Source organism: Oncorhynchus masou, chromosome 7 (genome assembly GCF_036934945.1).
Source record: "Oncorhynchus masou masou isolate Uvic2021 chromosome 7, UVic_Omas_1.1, whole genome shotgun sequence".
NCBI lineage: Eukaryota > Metazoa > Chordata > Actinopteri > Salmoniformes > Salmonidae > Oncorhynchus > Oncorhynchus masou.
In genome coordinates, this window is record NC_088218.1 from 17607145 (window position 1) to 17620435 (window position 13291).

Genomic DNA, 13291 nt, shown 5'->3' on the forward strand with positions numbered 1-13291 from the left:
TCTGTCTGTCTGTCTGTCTGTGTCTGTCTGTGTCTGTCTGTCTGTCTGTCTGTCTGTCTGTCTGTGTCTGTCTGTGTCTGTCTGTCTGTCTGTCTGTCTGTCTGTCTGTCTGTCTGTCTGTCTGTCTGTGTCTGTCTGTGTCTGTCTGTCTGTCTGTCTGTCTGACTGTCTGTCTGTCTGTCTACACAAGTGCCTATGGGGACAGCCGAACAACCCCTTTGGAACCCTTTTTTCTAAGAGTGTAGAAAATGTTATTGTCCATAGGGAATGAGGTAGTAAATGAGGTAGTTAACTAGGGGAAGTGCCTACAGTTAGAGGGCTCAGGGAGTGCCTAGGAGGTAGGGGGCTAGGGGGAGTGCCTAGGAGGTAGGGGGCTAGGGGGAGTGACTAGGAGCCAGGGGAATAGGGTGAGTGACTAGGAAGTAGGGGGCTAGGGGTTGATGTGGGGTTGATGTGGGGGTGATGTGGGGTAGGTGAGTGGTGTACCTGGTCCAGGTCAGTCCTCAGGGAGATCTTGCTGGTGATCAGTCTGTGGGCCAGAACATCATTCTCCTGCTCTAGACGCAGACTGTCCTGCTGCAGCTGACAGTTCTCCCTCTGCAGGAACACACAGAACAGAGAACACAAAGTCAGGTTCTACCTCCATAGAATGCACAGAATATGGAGCACAGTTAGGTTCTCCCTATAGATTGCTATAGAATGTGGCACACCCATTCCGGTTGGTTTGGGGGGTGGAGAGAGTGCTGGTTTTGGGTGTAAAGGGGGTGCATGGCGGTCCTGTTTAAGTGGGGGAGGGGAGTAGTGATAGTGGGTGGGGTTCTGTTGTATTGTTGGGTGGAGGTGGGAGGGAGGGAGGAGGGGTTAGGTTTAATACGCATCAAAGTGTTAACAGTTTGGTCCTACCTGGTATCTATCTACGTGGTCATCCTGTTGTTGCGTCTGGTTCTCTCTTGGTGTGGCCTTCTTACTGGGAACCTGTAGGACAACAACAGTCAAGGTTGAGTGAGAGAACGGTCCACAGGCTCAGCATACATAAACAACAGCTAAGTTTGATTGAGAGAAAGTTATATCACACAAACAGAGAGAGAGAGAGCAGAAGTAGGCTGACCCACAAAGAATTCGAAAACAAATCCAATGTTGATAAACTTCCATATCTACTGGGTGAAAAACCACAGTGTGCCATCACAGCAGCAAGATATGTGACCTGTTGCCACAAGAAAAGGGCAACCAGTGAATAACAAGCATCATTGTAAATACAACCAATATTTATGTTCATTTATTTTCCCTTTTGTACTTGAACTGTTTGCACATCGTTACAAAAATGTAATAATATGTTTTGGAAAAGATGAAAGAAAATAGTCTTCAAATGTAACAGTCAAACCTCATAAAAAGATAACAAGTTCAACCTTTACACCTGGTGCAAATGCTTAGTAACCCTGGTCCTTGTTGTGAATGTCATGCCTTAGAGCAGGGGAGATGGTACAGGAGTTTAGTCTGCACGGCCACTAGAGGGGGTTGTTGCTGTTGTTGTTGTTTGACCACATGCTCTATGACACAGCAGCAATTGTGTTATGGTTGTATAATGGTTGTGGTTTTACCGTGTGTTTGGGATTGTTGTATAATGGTTGTGGTCTTACCGTGTGTTTGGGTATGGTTGTGGTCTCACCGTGTGTTTGGGTATAGACTCGGCCATCAGGCAGGCCAGTATCTCCTCCTCGGTCATCTGGTCTATGATGTGGGTGTCATATGCCACCCTGATAGACACTTCTTCCATCATCCTGACACACACACACACACACACACACACACACACACACACACACACACACACACACACACACACACACACACACACACACACACACACACACACACACACACACACACACACACACACACACACACACACACACACACACACACACAGCTGGAGGATGCAGGTCTCTGCTCTGAGGTAAGTGAACCCCAGCAGGAGAGAGAAGCTCCAAATAATTAGTTGGTCAGAATTCCAACAGGTGTTTCAGTCAGACAGGTAAACTCCTTCACACAGGTAAACTCCTTCACACAGGTAAACCTCCTTCACACAGGTAAACCTCCTTCACACAGGTAAACTCTTTCACACAGGTAATCTCCTTCACACAGGTAAACTCCTTCACACAGGTAATCTCCTTCACACAGGTAAACTCCTTCACACAGGTAACCTCCAGTAGCAGAGAGGCACGTGTTGATACACAGCTGAGCTCCCTCTAACAGGTGAACTCCAACAGAGGTAGTAAGTCCCAGTCAGTCAGATATACACAGGTCAACACCCCGAGACAGGTGAACTCCAGCAGGTCAGAGACAGTACCTGTGAAAAACCTGGTGAGCTTCGACAACAGCTGAAAGCCAGGTAAACTACCTCAGGTAGTCCAAAGGTCAAGTCCAAGGGCGTAGTCCAACATGTGTATTAAACACACAGACACACTCTAGCTAGCAGGCAGGTACAGCAGTGGACTACACACACAGACACACTCTAGCTAGCAGGCAGGTACAGCAGTGGACTACACACACAGACACACTCTAGCTAGCAGGCAGGTACAGCAGTGGACTACACACACAGACACACTCTAGCTAGCAGGCAGGTACAGCAGTGGACTACACACACAGACACACTCTAGCTAGCAGGCAGGTACAGCAGTGGACGACACACACACAGAAACACATACAAATGAAGAGGTACAGGTTTGACAGGGTTTATATATACGAGGTGTGTGACACAGACACACCTACTGCTGTCCTCCCCTTTCTTATTCTCTTCACCCTCATCTCATTCCCTCTCTATTGCTCCCCTGTAAAGAGATTCACACTCCTCCACCCTGAAACCCCCCAACCCAGTCAACACACAAACACAACACACCGCACACACACAAACACTCCAAAACACACACACACACACACACACACACACACACACACACACACACACATAGAACACACATTTTAATGATGCCCTGGTGTTGTCAACTGAGAGGTAAGAAGGTTCATGCTGTTCTATGCCTGGTATTTAGGATATTTACCCTGGAGTGTTTAGTGTGTGTGTGTGTGCGTGTGGTGTATGTGTGCGCAGTGTGTGTGGAATGTGCGGTGTGTGTGCGTGCATGTGCGGTGTGTTTGTTTGTGTGTGCGTGTGTGGAGTGTTTGTGTGTGTGTGGTGTGTGGTGTGTTTGTGTGTGGAGTGTTTGTGTGTGTGCGGTGTGTGTGGAGTGTGCGGTGTGTGTGGAGTGTGTGTGTGTGTGCGGTGTGTGTGGATTGTTTGTGTGTGTGCGGTGTGTGTGGAGTGTTTGTGTGTGTGCGGTGTGTGTGGAGTGTTTGTGTGTGTGCGGTGTGTGTGGATTGTTTGTGTGTGTGCGGTGTGTGTGGAGTGTTTGTGTGTGTGCGGTGTGTGTGGAGTGTTTGTGTGTGTGCGGTGTGTGTGGAGTGTTTGTGTGTGTGCGGTGTGTGTGGAGTGTTTGTGTGTGTGCGGTGTGTGTGGAGTGTTTGTGTGTGTGCGGTGTGTGTGGAGTGTTTGTGTGTGTGTGTGTGTGCGTGCGTGTGTGTGCGTGCGTGCGTGCGCAGTGTGTGTGTGCCTCTCCTCACAGTGCTATCGTCTCCAGAAGGCCAGGGCTGAAAGAGGTTTGTCAGGAGTTTAAACTGGTCCTGCCACTACAGTAATACTTACAATACATCTGAACACATCACAGAAGATGCAACCCAAGGGAAACAAAGACCAACACATGAAACCGTCTTTACTCATATTCTACCATTTATGATCCTTTATTCTTATAAAACAGTTCTAATATTACTGTTTTAAAGCGGCCTCATCTGGCTCCAGGTTGCAGTGCTGTCTTTGTCATTCCATCTGCCAACAGCAGAGTGAGACAGGTGATCCTGAACAAGTCTTGTTCACACAACTCACGGACACGACACCATACAACTACTTTTAGAGAAGGCCCACAGGACAACCAGGTTGTGTCAAAGCATCATAACACTAGCGTCTAGATTGACATTGTGTCCTTGCTTATTTATATGTATTCGACATATTTCTGAGTCTGCTTTTAATTTGCGGGGCTCAGTTGGTAGAGCATGGTCCTTGCAACGGCAGAGGAGTTGGTTCGAGTCCTGGGACCACCCATACGTAATAAAACCACAAATGAATGCACACAAGTCGCTTTGGATAAAAGTGTCTGCTAAATGGTATATATTATTGGATTCATTGTTAGTGAAGAAACACAGACGAGTCCAGGCAGATACACACATTGGTTTATCTTCAAAGGAACACTGTGCATTAAACGTGGAATTCATCATCAGAGTTCATTTTAAAGGGAGACTCAGCTACATGACATCATCGTACACCACGGGTCAACTTCCTGTTTAGAGACATCATCAACAACAAAATTCCAATCTCTCACTGGCTCTTCCCAATATGGGCATGTCTCAACAAACAGTGCAAGTCGTCTGTAAGCAGGAAGTTGCCCTGCTGTGTATGATGATGTCATTTTTAATAGAAATAGTCCACCTTTAATAGAAAAAAAAATATATAGTATAGAATTAGTGAATTCAATATTAAAGTTACCTTCATTGCCAGACTACAGGCAGCAGTGTATTTGTGTGAGTGTGTGACTACATAGCAGTGAACACAAACTTTTGAGTGTTTTTTTTCCAGTAAATCAACATGTGAACAGACAGATGTCCATTTCCCCATCAACTCTCTAACAAAGAATCACAAAAGGAACTGGAAGTGAGGAAGACCAAGATGTGAAGACCATGGCTTTGTCCCAAATGGCATTCTGTTCCCTAGATAGGGCACTACTTTTGACCAGACCCATATGGGCCCTGTATAGGGAATACAGTGCCATTTGGGACACATCCTGTGAGAAAAGTGGAAAGTGAATTGTGTGAAAAGAGTAAAACATCTCTTTTATCAATACTTGTCTATATTATCAAGTGTCATAATGAACAGCTTTTAGTAAGTGTACAGCATCTCTGTTTTGAGTTTTGACGGACAGATGCCCTCGTTGGCTAAAATGTTTGTGTGTTTGTATTGTTTTAGCCAGGATTATATATAATGCATCCGGATATACCCTTACAATAATAGCTTTTTTTTAAAATCATGTGTAAAACTGCAAATTTGACGTGTTTTTTTTCCAAGGGTCAGAGGGGTCAACAAGGGACATACTGCTCCTTTAAACTCTGAAAGACAAAAATACATTTTGAGCTTTAGTCATTGAATGTAATGTGATTACGTAAAGCAAACCTACAAACACATATAGCCCTCATGTCAGTCACCTCGTTCACATTATCAGCTTTCAGGCAGAGGAGAGAGATGGAGAGAAAAATATAGAAAAGGAGGAAGAGAAAGACAGATCGAGAGAAAGAGAGAGAGAGAAACACCAGTGTGTTGCTGTTCCAGTCTATCTTCTCCCATCATCTGTTGTAATCTCCCATAGTCAAACCCAACATCTCCTCCACTGTAGGGTTTACCAGATGACCAGACCTCCACACCGCTGCACCAGACAAGGGTCCCTATGTAGTTCTGTCCCGATCAGGAGGCTCCGTCTGTGGGTTCAGTGTGTGGCTCTCTCCCCTGGATGGGTGGTACTCTGGATGTCTCTGGGTCTCTTGCCCCTGGGAGAAGGAGTGTTTGTATGAGTGCGTGTGTGACGTCAGTGTGTGTGTGTGTGTCCATGTGCGTCAAACCGGTGTGCTGTAGGGGCGTCTGTTACTGCAGGGTGTGTTAGGGTGGATGTCAACGGGGCTATAGTAGCTCAAAGGGGATTGGCCGGGCTGGGTCAAAAAGAAAGGCGCCTGCGGCGTGTCTGACGGGGGCAGTGATTGACACAGTCCGGGGTTGTCATAGTGATACGTATGGAATCCCAGCCGCTCGGTTCCGTTGTGCAGCTCGTCACTAAGTTCTGGGCGTAGCCAGAAGGGGGAGCAGGTGGGGCAGTAGCTGGGGGGAGGGCCCACCTGAAACATACACAATCACCATAGAAATAGAATGATTGAAATAGAATAGAGTCCTTCAAATTCTATGTATGAATCAACTGCCTACTGTAGCTCTAGGTTCAGGTCTAGGGTTTTGTGTTAATGCTGTACTCTAACCTCCAGGGGCTCCAGGCAGAGAGGGGTGACAGCCAGGCTGTCCATCGCAGAGGCGCTGCACGATTTGCAGGCAAAGTGAGCCTGAACCTCCCCTTGAGCATCCCCTTCTCCATCTCTTCCTCCCGTTCCGTCACTTCCTCCAGCCACGGAAGCCAAGTCCACCTCCGACTCATTTTTCTTACAGCAGTAATACTGGAATTAGTGAAGGGGGGAGGTTTTGTTGGAATCAGTTATTGTTCATGAAAGACTGTGCAGGTAAAACACACACACAGGTTACCTGGAGCCTGCAGTAGCACAGCACTGCTACAATGCAGAGCAGGATGACTGTGGCGAGAAGTCCTCCACTTATTACAACTGTTCCTGCTGACATTAAACTGGTAAGAACTCTCCATCAAACCCTGGAGAGAGAGAGAGAGAGAGAGAGAGAGAGAGAGAGAGAGAGAGAGAGAGAGAGAGAGAGAGAGAGAGGGGGGGAACTACAGTAGTTAGTTATGCTCTATGTTCTTAACTACAACTTGACAGGACATTCAAGGAGTGTAATACTTACGTTCAGCAATGGGTTCTATACCTGCAAGAACAAAGACAATCAAAGGACCTAAATTAGTTTGGTTGGGAAAGAACTATGATCTAAATTAACTAAGGCCAGGGCCCGTGTCTATCTACCATGTGCCTCAGGATAGGATAGCTGATCTAGAATCTGTCCATACAAACTTATTCATCATGAAATAAAAGGCTAAACTGATCCTAGATCAGCACTCCTCTGAGACACTTTTTTTGTGGATACAGGCCCAGAACTCACATCAGGAGACAGGTAGAGGTGGAGAGGGGAAGGAGGTAGAGAAGGGGGCGGGGTCCTGTGAGGTCTTGGGGGTGGCGGCCTCAAAACCTCTTCTGGTTGGATCTCCTGCAGAAAGATGAGATGGAAGATAAAACATGGATCTCTTCATCCATGATATCTACATCAGTCTCCTATCAGCAGGAGAGAGAGAGAGAAAATTTAAATGATAATTCAATACAAAGAATTTGAAACTATAAAATCAAATATTTATTGGGTGAAAAGCCAAAATGTGCAAAATGTGCCCTCCCCCCAGCTGCCACAACCTGAGGGACAGCCAGTGAAAAGTGCAAAGTAATATTGATAATATTTCCCATCTTGTTTTGTTTTGTCTTTCATACCACGTCATGTGTCTTCTCAGTCATGTTGACACTGGTCTACTACCATTGCTTTAATGTATTGTTATTCTCATTAATCTTGTTGTTGTAGTTGTTGTTAATGGTAATCCCATGTCCACTACTACTATTATTATTGCTGTTGGTCCCACCATTTATTTATAAATAAATATATATATATTATATATAAATATACATTTTTATTTTATTTTTAGATATGCATACTTTGACAATGTAAGAAATAATGAACTTGACATGTCAATAAAGTCAATTGAATTTAATTGAATTGAGAGAGAGAGAGACAGAGAGACAGAGACAGAGAGACAGAGACAGGGAGACAGAGAAAGACAGAGAGAGAGAGAGAGAGAGAGAGAGAGAGAGAGAGAGAGAGAGAGAGAGAGAGAGAGAGAGAGAGAGAGAGAGAAAGGGCATTCTACAAATCTGTGTGCGTGCGTGCATCTGTGTCCATCAGACAGCTCCTCCTCTATGTCACCACTGCTCTAAATTATATACAGCATGAGCAGGTTAATGCCGTTAAAAGCAATGTGAAATCTCCATCTCTCTTTCTCTCTCTTTTTCTCTGTCTCTCTCTGCTTTGCTCTCTTCCCCCCTCTCTCTCCTTCTCCCAACCTTCCATCTCTCTTCTCCTCACCTCCTTCTCTTTCTGTGGACCATGTCCAAGCAGTTCATCACACAACATGGTCTGATTACAATGGCGAGAGAGACAGAGGGAGGAAAGGGAGAGAGTTAAGCCTGGAATAAAATATAGGGTTGAAGACTCACCCCTCTACCTTTTCTGACCATCACAGCACACACTGTGTCAGAAAGTGCTGTGGGATTTGACTGTGGACACACACACGCACACGCACACACACATGCACACACGCACACACACACACTCCTGTACCGTATGACCTAAAAGGAACCTGTGGTCCCGGGAGGGATCTGCAAAAAACTCCATTAACTAATAACCAGGAGGAAAGAGAGACAATGGAGGAGAGGAGAAAAACAGGATCACTATATTACCTACGTAAAATAATCTACACGGAATTCAGGCGAGGCGAGGCGAGGAGAGGAGAGGAGAGGAGAGGAGAGGAGAGGAGAGGAGAGGAGAGGAGAGGAGAGGAGAGGAGAAGGAGAGGAGAGGAGAGAGAGGAGAAGAGAAGAGAAGAGAGGAGAGGAGAAGAGAGGAGAGGAGAAGAGAGGAGAAGTGAAAAGAGGAGAGGAGAAAAGAGGAGAGGAGAAGAGAGGAGAGGTGAAAAGAGGAGGAGAAAAGAGAAGAAGAGAGGAGAAGAGAGGTGAAAAACAGGATCACTATATTACCTACGTAAAATAGTCTACAGGGAATTCAGGAGAGGAGAGGAGAGGAGAGGAGTGGAGAGGAGAGGAGTGGAGAGGAGAGGAGAGGAGAGGAGAGGAGAGGAGAAAAGAGGAGAAAAGAGGAGAAAAGAGGAGAGGAGAAGAGAAAAGAAAAGAGGAGATGAGAAAAGAGGAGAGGTTAAAAGAGGAGAGGAGAAAAGAAGAGAGGAGAGGTAAAGAGAGGAGAGGAGAAGAGAGGAGAGGTGAAAGAGGAGAGGAGAAAAGAGGAGAAGAGAGGAGAGGTGAGGTGAAAAGAGGAGAGGAGAAAAGATGAGAGGTGATAAGAGGAGAGGAGAAAAGAGGAGAGGAGAGGAGAGGTGAAAAGAGGAGAGGGGAAAAGAGGAGAGGAGAGGTGAAAAGAGGAGAGGAGAAAAGAGAAGAGGAGAGGAGAAAAGAGGAGAGGAGCGGTGAAAAGAGGAGAGGAGAGGTGAAAAGAGGAGAGGAGAAAAGAGAAGAGGAGAGGAGAAAAGAGGAGAGGTGAAAAGAGGAGAGGAGAAAAGAGGAGAGGAGAGGTGAAATAGGAGAGGAGAAAATAGGAGAGGAGAAGTAAAAAGAGGAGAGGAGAAAAGAGGAGAGGAGAAAAGAGAAGAAGAGAGGAGAAGAGAGGTGAAAAACAGGATCACTATATTACCTACGTAAAATAGTCTACAGGGAATTCAGGAGAGGAGAGGAGAGGAGAGGAGAAAAGAGGAGAGGTAAAGAGAGGAGAGGAGAAGAGAGGAGAGGAGAAGAGAGGAGAAGTGAAAAGAGGAGAGGAGAAAAGAGGAGAGGAGAAGAGAGGAGAGGTGAAAAGAGGAGGAGAAAAGAGAAGAAGAGAGGAGAAGAGAGGTGAAAAACAGGATCACTATATTACCTACGTAAAATAGTCTACAAGGAACTCAGGAGAGGAGAGGAGAGGAGAGGAGTGGAGAGGAGAGGAGTGGAGAGGAGAGGAGAAGAGAGGAGAGGAGAGGAGAAAAGAGGAGAAAAGAGGAGAAAAGAGGAGAGGAGAAGAGAAAAGAAAAGAGGAGATGAGAAAAGAGGAGAGGTTAAAAGAGGAGAGGAGAAAAGAAGAGAGGAGAGGTAAAGAGAGGAGAGGAGAAGAGAGGAGAGGTGAAAAGAGGAGAGGAGAAAAGAGGAGAAGAGAGGAGAGGTGAGGTGAAAAGAGGAGAGGAGAAAAGATGAGAGGTGATAAGAGGAGAGGAGAAAAGAGGAGAGGAGAGGAGAGGTGAAAAGAGGAGAGGGGAAAAGAGGAGAGGAGAGGTGAAAAGAGGAGAGGAGAAAAGAGAAGAGGAGAGGAGAAAAGAGGAGAGGAGCGGTGAAAAGAGGAGAGGAGAGGTGAAAAGAGTAGAGGAGAAAAGAGAAGAGGAGAGGAGAAAAGAGGAGAGGTGAAAAGAGGAGAGGAGAAAAGAGGAGAGGAGAGGTGAAATAGGAGAGGAGAAAATAGGAGAGGAGAAGTAAAAGAGGAGAGGAGAAAAGAGGAGAGGAGAAAAGAGAAGAAGAGAGGAGAAGAGAGGTGAAAAACAGGATCACTATATTACCTACGTAAAATAGTCTACAGGGAATTCAGGAGAGGAGAGGAGAGGAGAGGAGAGGAGAAAAGAGGAGAGGTAAAGAGAGGAGAGGAGAAGAGAGGAGAGGAGAAGAGAGGAGAAGTGAAAAGAGGAGAGGAGAAAAGAGGAGAGGAGAAGAGAGGAGAGGTGAAAAGAGGAGGAGAAAAGAGAAGAAGAGAGGAGAAGAGAGGTGAAAAACAGGATCACTATATTACCTACGTAAAATAGTCTACAAGGAATTCAGGAGAGGAGAGGACAGGAGTGGAGAGGAGAGGAGTGGAGAGGAGAGGAGAGGAGAGGAGAGGAGAGGAGAGGAGAGGAGAGGAGAGGAGAGGAGAGGAGAGGAGAGGAGAGGAGAGGAGAGGAGAAAAGAGGAGAAAAGAGGAGAAAAGAGGAGAGGAGAAGAGAAAAGAAAGAGGAGATGAGAAAAGAGGAGAGGTTAAAAGAGGAGAGGAGAAAAGAAGAGAGGAGAGGTAAAGAGAGGAGAGGAGAAGAGAGGAGAGGTGAAAAGAGGAGAGGAGAAAAGAGGAGAAGAGAGGAGAGGTGAGGTGAAAAGAGGAGAGGAGAAAAGATGAGAGGTGATAAGAGGAGAGGAGAAAAGAGGAGAGGAGAGGAGGTGAAAAGAGGAGAGGGGAAAAGAGAGGAGAGGTGAAAAGAGGAGAGGAGAAAAGAGAAGAGGAGAGGAGAAAAGAGGAGAGGAGCGGTGAAGAGGAGAGGAGAGGTGAAAAGAGGAGAGGAGAAAAGAGAAGAGGAGAGGAGAAAAGAGGAGAGGTGAAAAGAGGAGAGGAGAAAAGAAGAGAGGTAAAGAGAGGAGAGGAGAAAAGAGGAGAGGTGAAAAGAGGAGAGGAGAAAAGAGGAAAAGAGAAGAGAGGTGAGGTGAAAAGAGGAGAGGAGAAAAGAGGAGAGGTGAACAGAGGAGAGGAGAAAAGAGGAGAGGAGAGGTGAAAAGAGGAGAGGAGAAAAGAGAAGAGGAGAGGAGAAAAGAGGAGAGAAGAGGTGAAAAGAGGAGAGGAGAAAAGAGGAGTGGAGAGGTGAAAAGAGGAGAGAAGAAAAGAGGTGAAAAACAGGATCACTATATTACCTACGTAAAATAGTCTACAGGGAATTCAGGAGAGGAGAGGAGAGGAGAGGAGAGGAGAGGAGAGGAGAGGAGAGGAGAGGAGAGGAGAGGAGAGGAGAAGAGAAGAGAAGAGAAGAGAAGAGAAGAGAAGAGGAGAGGAGAGGAGAGGAGAGGAGAGGAGAGGAGAAAAGAGGAGAGGAGAAAAGAGGAGAGGAGAAAAGAGGAGAGGAGAAAATAGGAGAGGTGAAAAGAGGAGAGGAGAAAAGAGGAGAGGAGAAAAGCGGAGAGGAGAGGTGAAAAGAGGAGAGGTGAGGTGAAAAGAGGAGAGGAGAAAAGAAGAGAGGTGAAAAGAGGAGAGAAGAAGAAAAGTGAAAAGAGGAGAGGAGAGGTGAAAAGAGGATAGGAGAAAAGAGGAGAGGTGAAAAGAGGAGAGGAGAAAAGAGGAGAGGAGAGGAGAAAAGCGGAGAGGAGAGGTGAAAAGAGGAGAGGTGAGGTGAAAAGAGGAGAGGAGAAAAGAAGAGGAGAAAAGAGGAGAGAAGAAGAAAAGTGAAAAGAGGAGAGGAGAGGTGAAAAGAGGAGAAGTGAAAAGAGGAGAAGTGAAAAGAGGAGAAGAGAGGATAATATCGTAGTATAATTATATTAATATTTTGTTGTGTTGTGTGTGTGTGTGTGTGTGTGTGTGTGTGTGTGTGTGTGTGTGTGTCTGTGGCTTCTAACTTTACACAGGAATAAATCTCAGTGAGCCTGCAATTTTAAAGCCCTGGATGTTCAATTATTCAAAAATCATTCCTGCAACAATATTTTTCCATCAGGGGACAATTTAGCCAGGTAGTCAAGGCGAGACTCTCCCTCTCTCCTCTCTCCCTCTCTTCTCTCCTCTTCTGAAAGCACTCTTCTCTCATGTAAATAGAGATACACACTCATTCCTAATCTTTGTGTGAGCGTGTGTGTCAGTATGTGTGTGTGTCTAGGACAGCCGCACCACTTGCAGAAATGAACAATGGCAGAAGAGGAGGAGGAGATGAGAGAGAAAAGTCTACAGGGAATTCAGTCACACTTGGTCTTCTGTGACTGCCAATAGACTGTAACTATATGTCCCAGTGTTTGGTGTTTATACTTTATTGCGTTAAAGGTGCTATATGCAACAATTTAGTGATACGAATACAACTGAGAAATACCTGAACGAGCTCAGTACATCTTTCTTACCATGTCATAATCCAAAAACATCCATTGCAGAGTCATAGTGTTCTACTGTTTATGCTGTCTACCTGATGGAGATCTTTGGGTTGAAAAGTTGCACTATACAGAAGTCTATCTATTCAACACTGGGTATCTATTCAACACTGGGTATCTATTCAACACTGGGTACCTATTCAACACTGGGTACCTATTCAACACTGGGTACCTATTCAACACTGGGTATCTATTCAACACTGGGTACCTATTCAACACTGGGTATCTATTCAACACTGGGTACCTATTCAACACTGGGTACCTATTCAACACTGGGTACCTATTCAACACTGGGTATCTATTCAACACTGGGTACCTATTCAACACTGGGTATCTATTCAACACTGAGTATCTATTCAACACTGGGTACCTATTCAACACTGGGTACCTATTCAACACTGGGTACCTATTCAACACTGGGTATCTATTCAACACTGGGTACCTATTCAACACTGGGTACCTATTCAACACTGGGTACCTATTCAACACTGGGTATCTATTCAACACTGAGTATCTATTCAACACTGGGTACCTATTCAACACTGGGTACCTATTCAACACTGGGTACCTATTCAACACTGGGTACCTATTCAACACTGGGTACCTATTCAACACTGGGTATCTATTCAACACTGGGTATCTATTCATGACTTTTGCTTTTGCAACCTGGACCTGAAAGTCACTGGAAAGTCACTGGAAGTACTGTATGTACACTGCTGTTGAACCTTTTTCACGGTCCCCTGGGAAGAGAGACATGACATCATCAGCACAGCACAGGTCAATGTAAACATTGTCAGCACGGTTGAGACATGAGCAC

General features: G+C 45.7%; 2 protein-coding genes across 2 annotated transcripts in view; both read right to left on the reverse strand.

Moving 5' to 3' along the window:
* LOC135543407 (rab GTPase-activating protein 1-like) overlaps positions 1-2686 on the reverse strand; it is a 10744-nt gene extending 8058 nt beyond the window's left edge. The window contains exons 1-3 of the mRNA XM_064970640.1: positions 1667-2686; positions 904-975; positions 487-597 (exon numbers count right to left, since the gene is read on the reverse strand). Coding sequence (XP_064826712.1) covers positions 487-597; positions 904-975; positions 1667-1777 — 294 coding nt within the window. The 5' untranslated portion in view covers positions 1778-2686. The remainder of the gene's footprint in view (positions 1-486; positions 598-903; positions 976-1666) is intronic.
* Positions 2687-5191: 2505 nt separating this feature from the next.
* On the reverse strand, positions 5192-6490 carry LOC135543034 (protein FAM163A-like). The gene is made up of 3 exons (XM_064970137.1): positions 6398-6490; positions 6115-6312; positions 5192-5985 (listed from the first exon to the last, which is right to left on the reverse strand). Exons 1-3 carry the CDS (start codon positions 6488-6490, stop codon positions 5710-5712), a joined length of 567 nt encoding a protein of 188 aa, XP_064826209.1. The 3' UTR covers positions 5192-5709.
* Between the last annotated feature and the right edge of the window lie 6801 nt (positions 6491-13291).

What these genes read in the sequence shown, in the direction of transcription:
- LOC135543034 (XM_064970137.1), bottom strand. Translation starts at nt 6,490, where the DNA reads ATGTCAGCAGGAACAGTTGTAATAAGTGGAGGACTTCTCGCCACAGTC. An exon ending in TGTGCTACTGCAGGCTCCAG is followed by an intron (nt 6,313 to 6,397) that starts GTAACCTGTGTG and finishes CACTAATTCCAG; the next exon opens with TATTACTGCTGTAAGAAAAA. An exon ending in TGGAGCCCCTGGAGGTTAGA is followed by an intron (nt 5,986 to 6,114) that starts GTACAGCATTAA and finishes TGTATGTTTCAG; the next exon opens with GTGGGCCCTCCCCCCAGCTA.